The 23,742-nt window shown below is 40.1% G+C and overlaps 1 protein-coding gene across 1 annotated transcript in view; it reads left to right on the plus strand.

The window, feature by feature from the left end:
* Grid1 (glutamate ionotropic receptor delta type subunit 1) overlaps nucleotides 1-23,742 on the plus strand; it is a 751,350-nt gene that overhangs the window by 707,253 nt on the left and 20,355 nt on the right. Inside the window, exon 14 of the mRNA XM_042690370.1 lies at nucleotides 22,839-23,005. Coding sequence (XP_042546304.1) covers nucleotides 22,839-23,005 — 167 coding nt within the window. The remainder of the gene's footprint in view (nucleotides 1-22,838; nucleotides 23,006-23,742) is intronic.

The raw sequence follows: 23,742 nt of genomic DNA on the forward strand, positions 1-23,742 counted from the left end.
AGGAATGTCCATGAGACTCTTATCTCCAATTTAAAAAAGAAAAGCCAAAAGTAGAGCTGTGGCTCAAGTGGTAGAACACTAGCCTTGAGCAAAAAAGCTCAGGAATAATGCATAGGCTCTGAGTTCAAACCTCAGGATAGGCACACACACACACACACACACACACACACACACACACACACACACACACACACTAAAGCCCAAACCATTGCCACCAACAAACCCAGAAAGCTCTGATTCAGATAATGGGAAAGATAAAGTTCTGATTCCCTTCAGAAAAGGGACTGGGAGGGAGTGGGAAGCTTTCTGTGGTGGAAAGCAATAGGTATGTAGCAATACCTAAAGACGCATCCTCTATATTTGCCTTCAGTGTGAACTGGGGATTCTGTTAGCTGCCTTCCTTCTCACACACTCTTGTTTGGTTAACCACTTCTTCGTTTCTATACTTTTTGCACCTACCTGAAAGAACTCTATCCATTTACAGGTTGAATGCTCTCTTTTCTTTATCCATTCATTTATTCACTTATTCATCCATTCAAGAAATGTACTTCAAGCCATTTCTGCTTAGGAGTTAGGAAATGTGAGTTTAAATTCTATTTTTAACCTAATTTAATCCATGGCTTTGAGCTAGTGAAGTCACCTTTCTGAACTATCTGAGAAACTTCAGAAATACTTGGCAATATTAGATGTGAGTTTACTGATGTGTCAAGTCTAAAGCATCCAGTGTGGATTGTAGCCCAAAGCACACACTCAGTGGAAGCCAGCACACTGTTGTAGCATCTACTATACGTTAGGAGGAAAGATTAAAGGATACAAACACAAATACAATTGACATGAATAAAATAAAATGGCATACATAAAATTGACATTCATAAAATAAAATGCTTATTTAGTGTGTTCATTTCCTGAGTTTAGATAATTTTATACAATGGTATAATCACCACCCAAGCCAAGATACAAACCCCTACAAGTTTTCTTCAGACACTTCTACCATCACCAAAGACAGACACAGATTTCTTTCTTACATCACAGATTAAATTTGCCTGTTCTTGTAGTTTGTATAATCAGACTCTAATACAATATAAACTCCTATTTGTCCCTTATTTCATTTAACAAAATGCTTCTGAGATTTATCCATGATGTAATGGATATCAGTAGTATGCTTTCCTTTTTCTTTTTACTTTTGAATAGTATTCTATTGTAAATATAAATCTCTGCTTGATTACCCATTTGGCCTGGGTTCACATTTCCACTGTACCAACTGAGGACTTCTGAGAATGAGACAATATGAGTATTCCTAAACAACTCCAGTGGGGGATATGTTTCCATTTTATATGCAAATAATAGGGGAAAGAATCAAAGGTCATGGCATACATCTGTGTTTATTGCTATGTGAAAGTGAGTAATCAATCCCAATATGGCCACACAATTCTACACTCCCAGAAATACAGCCCTTCCATAACTATAATGTGCGACATCCCATTCATTGTTAGCATTGTCAAAGTTGTGACTGGCTAACTTGTAGCCAATTTTTATTTGTCTGTTCGACTAAATTAGAGCCAATGCAGTGGATGTGAGTAGCTATCTCATTGTTTCTGTTTGATGGCTTCTGATATTGAGTTCTTTTTCATGTTCTTATTGGCCATCTATATATCTTCTTTTGGAAGTGTGGGCTCAAGTCTTTTGTTAATTTTTATTGGGCTCTTCTTCTTTTCATTGTTGATTCATATGAACTTTTAAAATATTCTGGAAATAAGTTCTTGATGAAATGCAAGTGCTACAAATGTAATTCTCAATCTGTAACTCATCCATTCATTTTCTTAATGGTGTCCTTTGAGAAGTAGAAGATTTTAATTTTGATAAAATACCATATGTCAGCTTTTTTCTTTTCTTCTATAGTTAATGCTTTTGGGTTCTGCCTGCAAGTTTTGCCTACTCCAAAGTGGCACAGATTTATTTTAGATGTTTTTATGTTCTATGATGCACCTAAAATTAATTGTCTTGAGTGGAATGAGAAAGTGATGAGTTCATTTCTTTTCTATATGTACATGTAATTGATCTAGTCTCACTTGTTAAAACATCCTATATTTACCCAAAAACAGGTGAGAGACCTTGATTGAAAAGCAATAGGACAGTATGTGTTGGCCCGTGCCTAGATTCTCTACTCATTTCATTGATCTGCCTTTCTCTTCTTATGCCAATACAGAAATGATCATATCAGTTTTATAGTAATTCTAAGACAGATGTTTTAAGCCTTGTAACTCTGTTATTCTTATATAAGATTGTTTCAATAATTCTGGATCATTTATCTTTATTTAAATTGTAGAATCATCTGTCAATTTCTTCAAAAGCATGTTAAGATTTTGATAGATATTGAATTGAATATATGGATTACTTGGAAAATTTATCACCACTTAACATTGGACCTGCTAATCCATGAACATGTGGGCTTTTTTCATTAAAAATGTTAAATTTGACTTTAATAATTTTTAGGTTTTTTCCTGTTTTATTGATTTCAACTTCTTGCAAAAATGTTTTCTTCTATTTATTTTAGTTACAATTTGCTCTTTCACCTAGCAACTTAATGTTAAAAGTTAGATAATTAATTTTGTATTTGTTTCCTTTTCTAAGGTAAACATCAAAGCTATACATTTCTCTCTAAGTACTGTTTTAGCTCTATCCTTGAATTTTTACATATTATATTTTCATAGTTCAATTCAATATATGAATTCTCTATAAATAATGATATTATATTGTACAGTAAAAATAGAAGAAATAATTTAGAAAGCTCTCACTAGAAAAAAAATGAATGTTTGAGGAGATAGATGTACTTAAACTGATTTAAACATTTACTTAAGTTATACTGGAATCCAACGTTACCTGGTACCCCCATTTAACATTTATATGTTTATATACTAGTTAGAAATAAATTAAAACACAAAACAAGATGGGTGCTGGTGGTCCATGCCTGTAATCTTAGCTACTCAGGAAGCTGAAATCTGAGGATCTCAGGAAGCTGAGATCTGAGGATCACAGTTCAAAGCCAGCCCAGGCAGTAAAGTTCCCATGAGATTCTTATCTCCAATTAACCACTCAAAAACTGGAAGTGGTGCTGTGGTTCAAGTGGTACAGTGCTGGGCTTGTGCAAAGGAGCTCAGGAACAGTGCCCAGGCCCAGAGTTCAAGCCCCAAAACAAGCAAAAAGCAAAAATAAAAACAAAACACTGAAAGGGTCAAAACAACAAAAGAAAGACTCACACTTAATCCATTTTTAGAGTAACCCAATAGAGTTCAAGAGACAAGAAAGGACTGTGATTTAATACAGAAAAGACCCTTGGGACACAGAGCAGAGATTTATTTGCTTAGAGAGGTTGGAAGCTTCCACTGATAGTTCATCGTTCACACACAATTTATAATTCTTGTGTCTTGGTGCTTTTTCTGTTTTGAAGATAATAGTATGAGAATGCAAGAGGGAACTATCAGTCAGGAAATTAGATATACAAAAGGATGGAAATGAAAGAGATGAACTCCATGTGAACAAAATCAACTTGCATGTCTATTAAATGAATGTTTTTCTTGTGGGATCATGAACTTAACAGTTGCTGTCTTCAAAAACCCCTCCTCCTGGTCTTCAGTTTCAGCCTACTGAGTTTTTGATACTTTGGCAAGTAAATATAACTGCGCTTTCTTCTCATGCTTTACTCTGTGTTCCAACCCAACTGCCACATACAATTGGCGTCACTTGTTAAAACTACCAGCAGTTTTGAGCTGAAAATTTCATTTCTAACTTGAAATGTAATATGTAAACATTAAGAAAACTTTATAGCTTCTCAGGAGGCTGAGATCTGAAGATAGCGGTTCAAAACCAGCCCAGGCAGGAAAGTCCATGAGACTCTTATCTCCAATAAAATGACAAACTCAGAAAAAGCCAGAAGCAGTGGCTCAAGTGGTAGAGCGCTAGCCTTGAGCACAAAGAGGCTCAGCAACAGTGCCTAGGCCCAGTGTGCAAGTCCCAGGATGGGAAAAGAAAAAAAAAGAAAAGAGAAGAAACATTTTAAATAATTGAGAAAATAAAAACAAAAGTACGGAGGAAAAGCCCAATCACAATTTTTTCACCAACTAAATATGATTCCAGGAATTCTCTTGCATATTTCTGTCTAGTCAGTTTTGAATTTCAACCTAAGTTTTATGTAATGATGATGTTAGAGAAAATATATTTTATCTTTTCGTTTTTATTTTTTTAGTAGTTTTATTGTAAAGCTACTGTATAGAGGGGTTACAGTTACATGAGTAAGGTAATGAGTACATTTCCTATCGAGCATTGTTACCCCCTCCTTTGTTTTCCCCTATAATCCCTTCCCTCCCGACCTCCCTAACTCCTCTCCCCCCCACAACCAAAGTTTTACAGTAGAGTTCTCATTGTTACAATGAGTCAACGTATATCCTTGTTTCAGCATTTTGTTATTTCCCTTCCCCTCCCCAAAGCAGAAAAATGTATATACAAGATGCAGGACACTGGAATTGAATACAGTGACAACAGGGGTTGTGCCATAGGGGGAAGAACATACAAAAGAAACATACAAAAAAAAAAAAATCAAATAGTACATTATAAATACATTAAAAACAACGACAACAAAGATAAAACCTGTTGTGTCCATATTTTGGGGTTCATTAACATCATCATATATGGTCATATGTACATTTGACCTTTTCTGTTTGTCTGAATTTATTTATTTATTTATTTAGTTAGTTAGTTAGTTTTGAGATAGGGTCTTATTATGTAACTGAGGTGGCTTTGAACTCTCAACATTCCTGGTTCAGACTTTCTGGTGATGAAATTACACGTGTCATGTCACTATACCTGGATAGCCTGCATTTTTATGACATTGTTGTAAAACCTAATTATTTAGTGACAAATATTTCTTCATTGATATAAACCAATTTATCCAAACATTCCCTTCTTGATTGTCATTTGAATCTTTTCCAATGCTTCACAAATATAAATGGCATTGCAATGAACATCTTCATGCCTAATATTTCTTTTTATTCGAATTTCTACATTTATTTCTGTAAGTGTAATTCTCAAAAATAGAATTATGGTGTCAAAAAAGATGTCAATGTTTAAAGCTCTTGACAAAATATTACTGCATTTTGTCAAAAGCAAAGCTTTGAATGGATTATAATCTTATTTGTGGGATCAAAAAATATTCTAGTTCAGTGCTTTCCCCCATCATGCCCTTATCATTTGTCTTTAGGTAGAGTAGTTACATTATAAATTGATATTTTCCTACTTTTCCTTAGATCCTTTCTTGTGAGTTTGTCTTCCTATTTGCCTATGTATAACCTATTTGTGTAATTTTATTTTATTTCACTTTATTGTCCTGGGGATTATCATTTTGTTTTCAGTCCTTCTTCTCCTTGGGCCCAAACAAGGCACTGGAATCATAAATTATAACACATCCAGCGTGAGTCTAGAGAAGTTGAATAGATCATGATTAAAGATTCATATTCATGGGCTGGGAAGGTGGCTTAGTGGTAGAGCGCTTGCCTTGCATGCATGAGGCCCTGGGTTCAATTCCTCAGCACCACATAAGCAGAAAAAAAAAAAAGCCACAAGTGACGCTGTGGCTCAAGTGGTAGAGTGCTAGCCTTGAGCTGAAGAGCTGAGGGACAGTGCCCAGGCCCAGAGTTCAGGCCCCACGACCGGACCCCCCTCCAAAAAAAAGATACATATTCATTCATAAATGATAAGGGATACACATACAAAACCACCCCCAAATATGTATTTCCATGGTGATTTATGATGTGGTTATTTTTACATTTATGAATTCATTGATTTGTCAACACATTTACTAAGGATGACCTCAATATGTAGAAATAGACATGACAATTTTAGTCTTAAACAGAGTAAGAAGTGGCATAATCACTGTCAAGGAGAAGACAGAGATTGATTTATGTATGCCATGTGTTACTGTTTCCTTCCTTATTTTACTTCTTTTCTTCCCTTGGACCTTTGTCTATGCCTAGACAATCTAGCCATTTATTTAATCTTATGATTTTTACTAGAGACACAAGGATGCTCACAAGTGGCCAGGTTTTCTCATGCACAGTTGCACTTCATCAGAGCTGTTTGTGGGCGAGAATTACTGATGTCTAAAGAAAGCCAGGTATTTCCTGACAATCAGGCTCGAGTCAGCATCAGGCCCAGAATTTGAATTCGGGACTCCAGCTTCCTATCTTTGTCTTGTGACTGTAAAACTAGAGAAGAGGTATGCTTATTAGAATGAAGCCTCAGCTTCTATGTGCCAATCACGCGAATCTTGGTCACCAAAGCCTGTATGGGTTTCCTCCTTCAGCTCACCTTTGTTCACTGTGGTGCATGTTGCTTGGAGAATGACCCTAATTTTGTCATCCAGACCGGATGCTAGCTGTTCCCTCGGATCTGGATGGAAGGATATACTTCTCTAAGCCTTCCCTGCTATCCCTTTCCCCTTACTCTACTGTGTCCCAGCGCATGGCCTCATCAGATGTTCTGCTGAGGTCTCAGTGCCCTGCTCTCTGTCAGAATCCTGCTAAACTCAGAGCCCCTCTAGATCAGGATCACCCTTATTTACCTGCCCAGGGTTGCACTAGGGCAGAGGTAGGCTCGGGATAAAACTCAGGACCCAGATGTTTTATGAGTAAGAGCAAATATGGATGGAAGTGCCATCCTGAGCATCTGTCCTGTGCATAAATAAATAGGGTTGCTGGGATCTCATGCCGAGGACTGCAAGGAGGGATGAGGAGCTGGTAGAAAGGAGGAGTGATCTATACTAGAAGCACCCCGCCCCCAGAGGGGGCTTCCTTAGTCTTTCTGAATCTCATTACCATACAATTGACTGACTTGGTCCCTGAATAACCCCTTGCTGTTTAATTCTGTTTGATGGTGATTGGTTTGGGATAATATAGTCCAAAGATCAAAGAAAGCCCCCTCTGAACCTCCCTTATTAAATTACGTGGCTTTGGATTTTGAGCATTGCCAAGCAAATCTCATTATGAATTCTTCAATTACTTTCTTTTGCGAGTTTTATAATTTGGTAGGGTAAGCTCTGGAATCAAACCAATATCCATGCCATCATGCTAACTTTGATTATTTTCAGACTCCTCATTGGAGGGAGTGGGAGAATGTTGATTCTCTTAAATCTGATTTTATATTTTAGATTTCCTCTGCCCTGTAATTTTGCTTTGTACCCAGATCTGAAATACTTCACCTTAGCACTGACTGTAATAGGGGCAAATTATTGGTTTGAATATTATTGAATATTATTGGTTTGACTTTTATGACTTAAGATTTTGCATTTTGAAGGAAATTGTTTTGTTCTTTGATTATACTAAAATCAAGAAGTGATTGCTGATAAAAATCATTTTTAATTTATGGCATCTTCCAACTTGTTGGCCACTTTTGCTTAGCTTATTGTTCTTTCTATTCTCTTCGCAAAATGTTTTTGTTCAGGCACCAAACGATTGAAAGGGAGAAAAAAACCCAGTAACATTCTTAAAGAAATAGGCATGTGTGGCATTATGTGAGTGCACTTAATCTTCACACAGAGGGTACTTTGTGATATTTTAAGTTTGAAATAAGGAACACAAAACTCAAAAGAATTAAGTCCCTTGCCCACAGATTACTTAACTCTACCTTCCTGGTGTTTGATTGCCATCATCGTCATATCATCATTGAGACTAGAAAATGTATCTAAGTAGATGTAGACTTTTCCAATTCCAATGGGATGATAGAACACTATTCTCTATTGTAACAGTATTTACTCTAGACCCTGAAATTTAAATTTAAAAGTGATGTGTGTGTGTGTGTGAGAGAGAGAGAGAGAGAGAAAGAGAGAGAGAGAGAGAGAGACAGAGAGAGACAGAGCGACAGAGAGACAGAGACAGAGACAGAGACAGACAGACCGACAGACAGACAGACAAACTTAATTTTGTTTGTCAATTTGCTTGAGTTTAAGAATGCCTAGAGTATTAGGAAAGTTCCTCACTGGGAGTATGTGGCAAGATATTTCCAGAGACAGTATGATAAATTGATCAACCCCTTGTTGAATTCATAATATGATGGCATTATTGGAAGGTGGTGAAAAGTAGGAGGGCAGAGTTGTGGGAAGTGGGTCCATGGAAGCATGTCCTACATCTTGCCCTTGCCTCTTCATGTAAGCCTTTGCTCTGCTTCCTGGCTGTCATGATATAAACTGCACTGTCCCACCACTCTCCTCATCACAACGGAATAAACTCTCTGAAACAGACCCAAAATAAAGAAAATATTTCTTTCCTCCTTTTAAATTGTTCATTAGGGATTTTTGTCACAACTTTCTCTTTCTCTCTTTCTTTCTGAGAGAGAGAGAGAAAGAGAGAGAGAGAGAGAGAGGAGAGAGAGAGAGGTGGTAAGAAGTCAATTAATAAACCCAAAAGAACAATAGGATCAATAAGATCTCTGCACAGCTTTCCTCTTGAAGATCCCAAATAAAGAGCAGAAATAGTCATCCTGGTAACAAAAATCCTCATAAGTAGAATTTGCTTTTCTCTAACATCTGAACTGTTTTCATATGGACAAGGACTTGGACTTGTGCCATGTAACCCAAGTGATAAAGCTTAGTTTGTCACAAGGGAATGTGGTAAGAAGACTTTCTAGAAAGTGGGGAATCCCTAAGCCACATAGTGGGGTCTTCATTAGGGTGGTACTGGATCTGATTTGTCAACCCACCAAGATCCTCTAGAGATTCCACCACTTGACAAGTCAGGTAGAGCCTGAAGCTTGTTTATCTGTACAAGATGGGAGGGTTTTTTTTTAATCCTCTTGACCAGGATGAGACCTCTTTTGCAGCTCTCCAATGTACCCTAAGGCACATTCTCTGCCTCTCAAGGTTGATATTTCAGGAATGATATAAAGGAATACTTAGCCACAAGTAGAATGAAAGAATGAGACTCTTCAATCTAAACCTCAAGGGTGGTCTCCCAGTACATTAAGGGGTATTCTGTAATAGCAGTTGTGACCACACAACACTTACCTCTTCGTTTTCCTTCCAGAATCAAGGGTTGCCCAGAGTTAGCTAGGATTCCATTGTATATATTGTAAATTGTAAAATCGCATAGTACGTAACACATTCTGGATCCGTTCATCTGTGGTAGGGCATCTAGCTGTTTCCCTTACCTTGGTTGTTGTGAGCGGTGCAGCAATAAAATTGGGTGTGCAGGTACCTTTATTGTATCCTATCGTGCATCTTTTAGATAAATGCTCGAGTGATATCATTGGAGCACATGGTAGCTCTGTTTAGTTGGTTTTGTTTGCTTTTTAGGAATCTCCATACTGATTTCCATAATGGCTGCACTAATTTCCCACCAACAATGTCCTGGAGTCCCTTTCCCCTATATCTTTGCCAATATTTGCTGGTATTCACATTTTTCAGTTAAAATAGTCATTCTAACTGAAATGAGATAGAATCAAAATCAAACTTCATGGATTAAACCTTTTTGAAAAATTAACAGATGGAATAAAAACCAGGGAACTGAAACATGTCTAAGTGTGGAGGTCAGTGGGAAACAGGTAAATGAATGAAAAAGTGAACAGGGAATAAGTATAGCCAGAATACTCAATGTGCATCTGTGATGAAGGAAGAGGCAGGTGAGACAGGGAAAATGATGGAAGTAGTCATTCTCATTGAAAAGCACTGGACACGTACATGGGCATATTAAATTGTAATCCTTTCCTACAACCATTTGAAGTCCAGAAATTTTTAAAATTGCTTCACATGGCAAAGCCATGTATGGGTATAGTTTCAAAGGTTTTTCTGGAACTCAACAAAGTCAAATGTTCAGTTTAGACTGTGCAGTGTCCCTAGGACAGTTATGGGATTTGAGTCCATAAGAATTGGATTGGTTCTTCCATCTCTCTTTGGTCAGTTATAAAATCTTAGGCAGATTAATTTATTCTTGAAAAACAAGAATAATAGTATTGCTTCTTCCAGAACAATGGAGATTGGAAGCAATAGGAAGGGATTGGCAGAGTACATTTTGGCTACTGTTCAAGGTATGGAGCCTGCTCCACAGTGGTGCTAGCAGTCCCTGGGAGCTTGTTAGATACGTAAATTCTTGGGTTCCATTCCAGGACTAATGAATCAGAAGCTGGAATGGGGGAAGTTAGCAATGTGTTTGAATGAGTCTTCCAGGCGGTTTTTACCCCTTCTTACATTTGGTAACATCTGCTTGAACTGATGGCATTGACTCTTAGAATTGTTGTTGTATTAGTATTTGATTTTACTTTTGAAGTTTAGAAAGTGCAGTGCCTATTCTGTTTTCTGTGTGGGTTAGCCTCTAAGTGGGACACAGAGAAGAGAAAGGTGGCAGGTGAGCTTGCAGAGCAGAGAAGGTAGACACAGACCATGCCTGCTCTGACAGGGACCCAGGTTACTCATATTTTTCTAGCTACAACTGTATGTTAGACAGCAGACTAGAGTATTAGACAGAATATGCATGGTAGGAGTTTACATTCCTCTGTATGTATGTGTATGTGCATGTGTGTATGACACACCGTATCAGGATAGCCCTATCCTACACTTTATGACATGTTTAACTATAAAGAAGCCCTTTCTCTATACTTGCTCAGTTCTATATTCATTTCCCTCTGTGATTCAATTTATGTCTAGGCAAACCCATTTACTATTTCTCTTCAATCATTCTTAATTTTTCCCATGAAATACTCAGATGTGATTGTTGTTGATCATCCTCTTTGGACAACTTAAAATTTTTGACAAACCATCGAAAATCAATGTATCCCTTTGCCCTCTTGAGAATCTGGTTTATGGCCTTGATTTTGCTGATGGCGTACAATTTCACATTTAGAGAAAGGAATCGTTGTTTCTCCCCGAGAAGGTTTTCTTTGTCTTTTCCTTTTTTTTTCATTTGTACCACACCAATTCCCTGTCCAGTGGGAATGAGATGAAACTTCTTCCAGTAGGAAAATTCTTGATTTACTAAATAAGGCTGTTTCTCCCCAGAGAGCCGAAGGCTCCAAAAGAAACAGGGCTACAATGCCTTCACGGGTGAACTGTTAAAGACAGACATCATTAGTACAAACTTGGGAGAAAAACATAATGAGAGCATAAGCAGTTGCTTAGGGGGTTCCATGTGGCTCTTCAGGACTACTGAAGTAGAAGTTTTCACATGACAGGGAAAAATAGCACTACTTAAGGAGAGCTGCGGGAATTTAAGCTCTGTCGATAACTTAATTTTCTGGCTGCAAGAAGTTGTTTAGTTATTATTTTTATATTTATTTATTTACTTTTTTTTTGTTTTAGTCCTGGGGCTTGAACTCAGGGCCTGGGCACAGTCCCTTAGCTTTTTGTTGTTGTTTGTTTGTTTGTTTGTTTGCTCACAGGTGGTCTCTACCACTTGAGCCACAGCTCCAGTTGTGGCTTTTTGCTAGTTAATTGGAGATAATAGTCTCACAGACTTTCTTGCCTGGGCTGGCTTCAAACCAACAACCTTACTTCTCAACCTTCCAATCTAGTATTACAAGGCATGAACCATCAACACCTGGTGGCCACAATTATTTCTAAGTTTCAACTTCCCTGTGTGGAAAACAGACATATGTCTGGAACATGAAACATTATCCTGAACCTTCCAAGAAGATATCTGTTAAGACAACATGAAGTAGAGGACTTGTTCAAGGAAAATATCTGGTGTGACTTCCCTTTAAAGTGTGTTTTCAGCAGTCTTGGTATACTCTATGATTTTCCCTTGTCTGTGCAATGCTCCAGGTGAAAATCTTTAATACACTCTCTCATTCCAAATCTGCTTTCAAATAAAGGTGAGAAATCTATGGGAGGTCTGTATCCATTGGCCTCACCTTTGTGCAGTGGGCCTGGTGTGAAGACTGGACATTTACGTTTCTTCAGCATCACTGCTGCTGCTGGTGGTGGTCCAAGGACACACTTCAGGAACTGAGTCTCTCACTTGGAGAATGTTAAATCTGGAGAAGACCTTAAGGATCATCTGGGCATGTCTTACAGTTTTATAAATTGATAACAAGTCAGTAATTAAGCCACGAGTGTAACCCAATCTAACCGTCTTTCTAATCTGCCAGGCTGATGATGGAGGACTATTTCAAGTGTTATTTATCTCAAGGCAATTGCGTTTTAATCAGGATCCCAACTTGATGCCATGGTGCGGGTGATGATTACCATGATGCCAAAGCAATGTGCTGACACTCGTTTAAGTTCCTTTAATGCAGCAGACGCTTCTGATGTGTTCTCTTCCTCTCATAAGCACAGGAGTGTGGGAGTGTATTTGTTCCCTCTAGGTACCATCACTCAACTCTGAGAGCTCATGAGGCTGGCCAAGATGCTGGGGGAAGAAACGAGCCCCTTTCATGAACATACTATGCTGTACTCCCTGGGGACGGAAGTTGATGATTCTGGAAAGAAAATTAAGGGATCAACATATACATTGTAGAAGACAAAAAGTACTTGATTGAGATACAAAATTATCTACCACTCTCTACAATCTTGTGCTTCTTATGAGAGTCTAACCCCAGGACACAGGAATGTCAGCATGGGGCAGGCGATCTCTGGCAGAATTGTTAGTACTTGGGCATCAGGAGCCATTTCCTACTACAGCCATAGTAGGAGACACCTCCATGCTCCAGGGACCTCACTGATAGCACCATGACCAACCTGCAATCGGGCCTCATGCCTATGCTCATGGCTGAACCCTTTGAGGATGACCTCTTGCCTGGCTGCCCTTTCAATTTGGACATAGCATTGTCCAACTCCACCCTGTTCACTGTAGTTTCGAAGTTGGAGCCAAGTGGACTTTGCACCCCGTGGAGGCCTCAGAAGAGCAGCTTTTATGGTGAATATAGGGAGTCCAGCTTTAATTATCTCCCTCTCTCGAGCTGTGCCTGTTCTGCTTTGTCTCCTTTGGCTGTTCCAGGGTCTGATTCAGATGAAAGGTCATTATTTCACGTTCTCAAAGGTGGAGAAGGTATCCTGTAGCCTCCAACTGCCTTACATATTCCTGGCATTTTGGATAATGTCTTCTCATTGGAGGTAATGGTGCCAAATTTCCAGTGGAACCTTCCTGAACCTTTTGCTGTTTTGCAGATGCTTGATACCCTAGGTCTCTTCACTCCTTCCCACAGACTGTTGTGATCTTAATATGTCACACACACACCCCACACATATACCTATAAGCATACACATATGCACACATATGGATGCATCCATACACATACCCATCCAGTTCATATATCCATGTAGACTCATGCAGCTACACACACTCAAAGGCTTACATACCTACATACCCACACACCGTCATACATGCATGCACAGCTACACACAGATGTCAACCTGCATACACACTCAGACATATATAAACACACAAACACATCCCCACTCTCACACCAGTGCCCACACTCACAATTCCCACACAGACATGGATATACATGCTACCACACAGTCTCACTACATACACAAACAGGCACACATCCATCCTCACAGATGGCCACCTACACACACACACACACACACAGACACACACACACACACACTTCCCACATTGGCACTTTTTTTATTGTGAAAATACTGTACAGAGGGGTTACAATTACATGGGCAAGATAATGAGTACATTTCTTATCAAGCATTGTAGCCTCCTCCTTAGTTTTCCCTTCCCATCCTCCCCCCCTCCCCCCCACCCAATCCTCCCCGCGGGCCCTCCCCCCCCCCCACACCAAATCTCATTGTTGCAATAGGTCCATCTGTATCCCTATTTAAATGATTTGTTTTTCCCCTTCCCCTCCATAAATTATACCGACATCATCAAATACAGTGAAAGCAGGGGTTATACTGTGGGAGAGGGACATACAAAGCAACAAAGAAATAATTTATAAATGTGTTAGAAACAATCGCATGAAAGAAAAAAAACATTAAAATATATATCTTAGGGTTCATTTCCCTAACACCACCTTATCTGACCTTTTCTGCTTGACTCAGACATATACTAGATAGTGCAAATAAGGGAAACCATGGGCCCTATGTTTCTTTGGGCCTGGCTTATTTCACTTAATATAATTTTTTCCAAGCCTTTCCATTTCCTAACAAATGGGGCAATGTCATTCTTTCTGATGGAGGCATAGAATTCCATTGTGTATATATACCACATTTTCTTGATCCATTCATCTACTGAGGGGCATCTGGGTTGGTTCCATATCTTAGCTATAGTAAATAATGCTGCAATAAACATAGTTGTGCTGGTAGCTTTAGCCACATTGGCACATTTGCATTCACCATTTCCACATGTTCACACAGATTATGCATACACTCACACATGCACACAGGGTGTGAAGGTGGATGAATGACTGTCAGGTCGGGTGAGGAGGAAAGGCATGTCAATCACAATTGATGGGTTGATCTGAATCCTACTGGGGACTGACTGTAGCACAGCAGGAGTCAAGCCCCTGCCCTGGAGCCAGGCACTGAGCTCTGCACTGGAATTTCACACTATGGTACTTCTTGTAGGAAGCCATTCTCAGTCTCAGTCCCAGAGAAAGCAAATTTACTGAAGAGTTGGATGTGATGGGGTGGCCTTTCTACTGCATGCAGCTCTTCCCACTACACAGTGCTCCAGGAAAAGGCTGATTCTCTAAAATTACCCTCTTAGACATCTGCAATCACAAAATGAAGGCTTGCTACACTGCAGAAACCTGGGCACCAAAGAGGTTGTAAAAAGCCAGCCAGACTTACCCATTTCACTCCTCAAAGATGATCCTTTGCTACTTGATTTTGATTCTTGTGTTTGTTTTTTTACTAAGCACAACCCTTTGACATAATAATTGAAAAACAGGGTACTACCTAGTATCATAGGCTCTTTCTCATTAAATGGCGTAGTGTCTGTTAGCATTTATTTAATAGAACCTTCAGCATGTCAAATATATGTAATATACATGTAATCCTCAGCTGAACTCTGCCCATTTGATATCCAGTGGAAAGAAGGCCTGGATGTACTAAATCACTCACATAGCTGACAAACAATACAGCTGAGATTTGAATCCACACAGACTCCAGCAACTCAGACTGACTTATGCCCAGAGCTGTCTTCCATTTATTATGGACATTCTCCTCAGGAATAAATGTGCTCAAAGCACTGTATTAGCAGAGAGAAAATAGTCCCTCATTTAATGTTGTTATTTACCTACTCAATTCTCACTAGTTGGACATTTAGACTATTTCCAATTTCTTACTAGTTTAGCAGGTGCTGCTCTGGAAAAAAATCTTCAGACACATATCATTTTAGAAACTGAACAATTCTATAAGATAAATCCCAAGGGGGTAGAGTTGCTATATAGGCAGATTATGTTTAAAGAAGCATTTGATTCTCCTCACCGAATTGCCGTTCCAGAAATATGCCAGCCCACAGTCTTACCAGCAAGCTGTAAAATTGGCCTTTTCTCTGCAGAAGGTCTGGGTTTTTACTGTTGTATTTTGAGAGTTGGCACAGTGCATAATACAGGTATCAATGCAGCCAGGGTTCAGGCTGTGTCTGGCAACATGTTGCCATTGTATGAAGGTGATTATAGGAGTTAAGACTTGAGAGAGTGAAAGGCTGAGCTCTGTTTTGTTGAGAGTGAATGGCAGGTGTAAAGGGAGACAGTGAGTGTGCCACCTGGATGCTTAATGCATCGGGTTTCTAAAGAAGCATCCGAAATGGGGCACAACTCTGTTCTCTCTTCTCCCACACTGTCATCTTGGTTGGTGATGCTGGTGGATAAACAAGCATTACCATTCAATGTGGTATAGCACAATTCCCTGGGGAAATGATCTAAGAACCAAGATACCGCCCAGGAGCCCCTTTTACTTAGTACTCTTACCACATCCAACCAGAGGACAGGACAGGCTTCTTTGCCATCAGATGCATTGCAGGTTGACCAGGCAGCACTGATTAACAGCTGAGCTTGTTTAGGACAAATTTTTGTTTGCCCAGTGTCAGTTTCTTTATCGGTAAAAGAGGATAAATGTCTTTGAGAAAAGACATTGGGGCGCCAGGCACCGATGGCTTATGCCTGTAATCCTAGATATTCAGGAGGCTGAGATCTGAGGATTGCAGTTCAAAGCCAGCCTAGGCAGGAAAGTCCCTGAGACTGTTCTCCAATTAACCACCAGAAAATCAGAAGTGGCACTGTGGCTCAAGTGGTAGAACGCTAGCCTTGAGCTGAAGAACTGAGGGACAGTGCCCAGGCCCAGAGTTCAAGCCCCACAACTGAAAAAAAAAAAAAAAGTCATCTTGTTTCTGGAGGCTCTGCCACCAGGGGATGTCTCATAGAACCTGGAAGGAAACATGCCTACCTAACCTCAACCCTTCATGACAAGAGCCAGGAGCATTGGTACTGATGTTGGCAGCACTACATTTTTCATCTGAGGAAACAATGTGTTTGCTTACCCCTTTCTCAAAGCCATCAGGATGGGTTGGAAATGTGTGTGATGGGGTTCTTTGTCTTAAAGGATAATGTCTCTGAAGGTTCGTGTTCCAAGCCAGCTCTGGAAAGGGTTGAAGTAGCTGGAGAAATACAATCTCCTTTTATTACCAGAGAGCCAGTGAGTCCATCCGGTGTCGCAGGTCACTGTGGCTGTGTTTTTAGTGCCCAACCTTCCTCTAGCAATGTAGGCCAGTCATAATCTGCCAAGTGTGGAGCCTCCTGTGGTGTCTATGGGTTTCCATTTGCAAGCATCCACTGAGCAGGCAGACATCATAAGCTTGGATTCTGTTTGCTGAGATGTTTGCCAGGAGATGAGCCAGGGGTAGTCCCTCCACCTGCTGCTATCCTGGCTTGCAGGGAATGGATGCACAGATGCCCTTAACTTTCTCTAATGCCAGAGATAGTCTTCCACTGCCCCTTACCTCCTCAATCTACTCTTTTTATGCTGTACCAACTGGTTTTTACTAATTAGTTATTTTTATTTTGGGGAAAAGGATCAGAGAGGAAATGAAGCAGAATATGTAGATGCAGGCCAAGGGTATCAGAGAGATTTTCTCAAGTGTTTCAGGGCTATTGATAGAGTTTCATTCATTCATTTATTTATTCATTTACTTACTTATAGTTGATTATTTATTTATAGTTTGTCATTTATTGTTTATTTGTTTATTGCCAGTGCTAGGGCTTGGACTCAGGGCCTGGGCACAATCCCTTAGCTGTTTTGCTCAAAATTGCCACTATACCACTTGAGCCACATCTCCATTTCTAACTTTTTTATAGTTGATTGGAGATAAAAGTCTCATGGGCTTTCTTGCCCTGGATGGCTTAGAACCATGATCCTCAGATCTCAGCCTTCTGACTAGTTAGAATTATAGGCATGAACTCCTGTATTTGCCTGGCTTATCTATGTAGTTTTAATCCAGTCCTTATAATTAATATGTGTTGCACAAGATCTCATATGATTCTTTTTTACATTTTTTTATTATCAAGGTGATGTACAGAGGGGTTTCAGTTACATAAATAAGGTAATGAGTATATTTCTTGTCAATCTTGTTACCCCTTCCCTCAATTTGCTCCTAATTTCCCTCCCCCCAACCCACCCCCAACCTGACTCTTGAATCATAATTTCTTAGATTACTTCCTGAGCATTACCCTTTAAACTGTTCACCTCTTTACTTTAGAGTCAACATTAGATTTGTAATATTTCAGATATTTGTTATGTCTGTTAGATACATTGGTGTTATTTTTTAAGTTAAATTTCAATTTGCCAGTGTGAAAGCTATAGTAAGTTCCTTGGTTCACTTTATGTTTTGGTTCATTAATTTCCACAAGATTGGATTGTGCTGTGATGGCTCTGACCTGTAAGAATAATCTCATTTATTTTCTTACAAATAAGCCATCACTAGATATTATCAGTTAAAAGTACACTATAAGCTATATCAATTAAAAGTATACTCTAAGCGAGGCCCTGGTGGCTCCTGTCTGTAATCCTAGTTTCTCTGAAGGCTGAGATCTGAGGATCATGGTTTGAATCCAGCCAGGCAGGAAAGTCCATGAGACTCTTATCCCTAATGAAACACCAAAAACCTGGAGGTGGAGCTATGGCTCAAGTGTTAGAGCACTAGCCTTGAGCAAAAAGCTCAGGGACAACACCCAGGCCTTGAGTTCATGGCCCAAGCCTGGCATACAAAAGGAGGAGGGAAGTTTATGATAGGTGGGACAGGAAAGATAAGCAATTCTTGGTTCTCAAGACAGTGCCTTGGTTCATTAGATGTCTTATGAGCAAACAGCCCAAAATAATAAGGAGGTTTCAGAATTGTTTTTTATTTTATTTTATTTTTTTGTGAACATACTGTACAGAGGGGTTACAATTACATGGGCAGGATAATGCGTACATTTCTTATCAAGCACTGCAGCCTCCTCCTTTGTTTACCCTTCACATCCCTTCCCAGCCTCCCCCCCTCAATCCCCCCCCCACCAACATTGTAAAGCTCGTTTTCGACATGACAACTTGTACTTCTCATTGTTGCAACAGGTCCACCTGTATCCTTAAATGACTTGTTTTTCCCCATCTCCTCCACAAGTTATACTGACATCAAATATAGTGAAAGCAGGGGTTATACTGTGGAGGAGGGACATGCAAAGCAACAAAGAAATAATCTTATAAATGCGTTAGAAACAAATGCATGAAAGAAAAAAACAATAAAATACATATCTAAGGGTTCATTTTCCTAACATCACATTATCTGACCTTTTCTGCTTGACTCATACATATACTAGATAGTGCAAATAAGGGAAACCATGGGACCTATGTTTCTTTGGGCCTGGCTTACTTCACTTAATATAATTTTTTCCAAGTTTTTTTATTTCCTAACAAATGGAGCAATGTCATTCTTTCTGATGGAGGCATTCAGAATTGTTAAGAGCCATAAAGAAAACTGATTTTGAGCCTACAATGAACAAATTTATCATAGATTTTTTTTTTTTTTTTTTTTAGTGTGGAAAGGTCTAAAGCTCCTTCTACAAGGAGACAGGGAAGGAATCCATATAAAGACAAGAATACTATGGTGGGTGGGGCTGTTTGACTTGTAAACATTGCATCTGAAATGCTTCTGATGACACAGCCTGACCTAACAAGGCTTTTGTCTCAAACAGCCTCTGTGACACCAGAAAGAGTAGGAGATGTCTGCTTGGTCCAGAATGTTCTTCAGGAAACATGGCTTTTGTGGATAACCCCTGAATGAGGTTTGAGTGTTGCATCCTTTTCAGTGTGGGATTGAAAGGAGGAGGCTGTCTGGGGAGTTTTGAGGATGCTGAGGAATTAAGAAGGGATATTGGCAATCCTAGCTACTCAAAGCCAACTCAGAAAGAAAGTCCATAAGACTTATTTCCAATGAACTTTAAGTAGCTGGAAGTAGAGCTTTGGCTCAGGTCATAGAGTGTTAGCCTTGAGGAAAAAAGTGAAAAAGCTCAAGGTTCTGAGTTCAAGCCCCAAGACAAGAAAAGAAAAGAAATGTTAATGACAAAGATTGAGCCGTAATCTGGTCCACTTCAATGCTGTTGGAGCTTTTGATTTGGTCTTATACAAAACATGGCCAGTCACCATCTCTAGTCTTCCCGCTTTGGCACTGTTGGGTAGGTCAGGAACCTAGCCACAAGCAGACGAAAGTAATATTGTACAATTAGTTGTTACTTACAGATGAGGACATTGAAGATCTGGGTCAATTGGTTAAGAAAGGCTCCTAGCTGGGAATCAGTGGCTCATACCTATAATCCTAGCTACTCAGGAGGCAGCCTGGGCAGGAATGTCTGTGAGACTCTTATCTCCAATTAACTGCCAGCAAACTGGAAGTGGTTCTGTGTTGCTCAAAGTGGTAAAGCACTAGCCTTGAGTGAAAAACTCAGATAGTGCCCGGGCCCTGAGTTCAAGCCTACACCTACAAAAGGAAGAAGGAGAAGGAAGAAGAAGAGGAAGAAGAGGAAGAGGAGGAGGAAGAGGAGGAGGAGGAGGAGGAGGAAGAAGAGAGGAAGGACTCCTACTTTCCCCTATTTTTTGAATTGACTTCCTATTGAGCAGTGATAAAAGGTTGGGGCATCATACAGTTTCTCCATATTTCCTCCTTCACAGCATGATCTGTAAATATAAATGCAGTTTTCTTCCTAAAATTGTATTCACTGTCTTGGAGCCCTTTCTGTAACTACACATGTGTGTGAAATGCAGATGTCCCATTGTAGTGACCATGGTAAGCTTTGCTCAGGGTCTGCTTCCACTTGACTTAAACCATCTTATTTCTTTTCCTTCTTGGAATTTCACCTAAGGTAGAAATGAAGCTGATCTTAATTCTTCCCTCAACATGACATGCCCTTTTGAAATCGTACAAATAACAGTGTCTGATTGTCATGTTGAATTGCGAGTATGAATGTAAAATGTTCCAAAGTCTGGCTGAAGCCAAATATTAGGTCATAAGTCAACATTTCTGCTGAGAAATTTGGTTGCAAGAGGTTGAAAATGTATGTCTTTTCATGAGAAAACTTGTTTGCCAGCGGGAAAGAAAAGCCCAAAGACTGTTATCTTCCTACATGGAGGAAGAGAGATGTGTATAATTTGGCAACATAGGTCAAAGTCCTTTAGAACGTCTGAAATTGGCTTGGTTGAGGAGTGAGGCTTTGGCATAATATTTTGAGATTCTCCCTGATGTGAAAGCCAGTGGGTGGCACAGGTATGTGTCATTTCTGACAAGGTAGTGGACAAAATTGTGTGAAACACTAGGAGCTGGCCATTGCCTCTGCAGGAGATCACATTCTGTCCAAAAATCCTTCTGATGGAAGGAATCTGACAAGAAAAGGAGATCTTGGATTATATGCACTTATGGTATTGAAAGAAGTAAACTCTCACTGAGCATGATGGTGCATGCCTGTAATCCCAGCACTCAGGAGGCAGAGGCAGGAGAGATTGAGAATTACATAGATGCCTGAGCTACATATTGAATTTAATTTAAAAAAAGAGAAAGTATATTCTTGTCTTTCCTAGAGGCAGATACTTGTGATATTCGGGGTGACTTATTGGGGGAAACTGAGTCTGTGGCTTAGATAGTGAGATTCTGCCTTAACTTCCCACCCCCAAAGAAGGAAATGACAAAGAAGAGCTTTATCTAAGCAGCCATAGTGCCCCTAGAGGAAGGTTCTGCTGAATAAACAAAGGCAGGGGCTGGGGAAAATACAATTGACAGTATCAAGGAGGATGTAGCTTGCTGGGATGGCCTGGTTTTGTATGTGATATTTTAGTCCTGTTCCTAAGCCAACATTGAGGTCTCACAGTATCTACTATGAACCTTGATAAGAAGGGATAAAGAAGGCAGGAGGTATCAGTGTACTCACTGGAGAATGAAAACCAGACACTGGGATTCATTAAGAACTTTATACATGATTTTAAGAAAGACAAGATTCTAGACTCCAGTAGCTCACACTTGTAATCCTAATCAGGAAGCTGAGATCTGAGGATCATGGTTCAATGCCAGCCTAGGCAGGAAATGCTTATCTCCAATTAAGCATAAAAAAAAAGCTGGTAGTGGTAAAAAAGATCAAATGATAAGCTTTGAGCAAAGAAGCTTAAGGACAAAGTTCAGGCCCTGAGTTGAAGCCCAGGAGAAGTACATAAGGAAAAAAAGAAAAAGAGAAGAGAGGAGAGGAGAGGTTAGGAGAGGAAAGGAAAGGAAAGGAAAAAAGGAAAAGGAAAGAAAAGAAAATCAAGAGTAGTTTGTATCACTTTCCAAAAAGTAAAGCAGTTCTTTCTGGGTGTTCAACTTCAGTTAAAGTTAAAATTATGGCTCAAGGCAGAAGTGAATTCCTGTTGTGGATGGGTGTAGAAGATAGTAGAATGTGTGTCACTGTAGCTAAGTAATCTGAAAACATTGCAGTGGATGAGAATATTCACATGTAGGTCTGTGTGCACATGTGTACTGTACCTATGCATGAACACACATTACTTGTATGTGTGTGTATATGTATGTGCATGCACAAGCATGCACATGCTCACCCTCATGTATGAGCAGTAAAAGGCAGAGCCTGGCCTGGCAGCATAACAATTAGGGCATTCTTTCCTGTGGACTCGTCTTCAAGTTCTGGACAAAGTGCATGTGCTTGACATTTAGTCCTTGCTACGTATGGCACTGAACACAGGCCACCATCTCCCCTGCCTGCCACCATCTCCCATGCTCACTACCATCTCACGCTTATCACCAGCTCCGGTGTTTGCCACCATTTCCTGTGCTCCTCATCACCTCCTCTACCCACCATTACCTCCCATGCTCCCCACCATCTCCCTTGCCCATCATCATCTCCAGTGCCCACCATCATCTCCTATGCTCACGACCAGTAGCATTTGGTTACCAAGTAGAACTATCGAGAGAACAAGATTTACCTCTCATGCAAAGGCCTGTGTTTTGCAGGGAGGGTCTTTTTCCCCATTGGCAAGTTATCACATTCCCTGTACATCTCTGACCTGAACATCTCAACCTACTCTCTGGATTCTCCAGGAGTGAATCCTCTCATCTGAGGAATGAGTCCACGAATGCCACTGTACCCAGCCACTTTCAGCTCATCCTTCCTACCTATCACCATGAGATCTAGTTGGTAGAGCCCACACTTGTGATCAAAATGGACACCGGCATCAACCATTGGAGTCCTTTGTAGGCCAGAAATGGTGGGAGAGTTTTCTGATGAGCAGGAGGAGCACACAGATAAACTCCACACATCCCACCATTGAAATGTCTCACGCTTAAGACAGCGGGGTTGGTGGCCCATCTGACTTTTTGGTGATTTGTGTCTTTCAGGCAAAGAAAGGCAACTATGCCTTTCTGTGGGACGTGGCCGTGGTGGAATACGCAGCCCTGACAGATGATGACTGCTCAGTGACTGTCATCGGCAACAGCATCAGCAGCAAGGGCTATGGCATTGCCCTGCAGCATGGCAGCCCCTACAGGGACCTCTTCTCCCAGAGGTAGGCTCCACCCATGCCAGCAACCTCAGGACTTAAGCAGCTGGTGTGGTGTTAAGGAGGAGGCAACAATGGTTGATACGAAATGTACTTATTACCTTGCTCATGTGATTATAACACCTCTGTACAGTATTTTCACAATAAAAAACTTATTTTAAAAAAAAGAAAGAAAAAAATTAAAGCCAAGACTGTCATTGTAGCTGTATACCAATATAACTTCCTCCCCAACTTCATCTTGGCCCTCTCTGTCAGTGCTGGGATGAAAATAGTAAGGGCATGGTCCCTTCTCATGACAATTTCTAGTGCAGGTAGAATTGTGCTGTGCGTAGTTAGTGCCAGCCTAGGGCATACACAAAATGGTGATAACGTTCTCAGGAGACTAGAGGAAGCAGTAGAATGGGGAGAGGATACTTAGCTAGACTCAGGGGGACTTCCCAGAGATGGTGACACCAAGCCCTGTAGGAGTTAGGCTGACAAATGAACCATGAATACCAAATAATGAATGGGAAGCCCCTAATGGTAATGCTTAATGATAAATGTATTGTCCTAGCTAGATGACAGTGGCTCCCATCTCTAATTCTACCTACCCAGGAGGACCAAGGTTAGAAGCTAGCCTCGGCAGAAAAGTCCACAAGATTCTTATCTCCAATTAGCCAGCAAAATGTCAGGAGTGGAGGTGTAGCTCAAGTGGTAGAGGACTCAGCCTTGAATGAAAAAATTAAAGACAGTGCCTAGGCCCC

This window comes from Dipodomys spectabilis, unplaced genomic scaffold (assembly GCF_019054845.1).
Source record: "Dipodomys spectabilis isolate Male_0828 unplaced genomic scaffold, ASM1905484v1 ptg000136l, whole genome shotgun sequence".
NCBI classification, from domain to species: Eukaryota; Metazoa; Chordata; class Mammalia; order Rodentia; family Heteromyidae; genus Dipodomys; species Dipodomys spectabilis.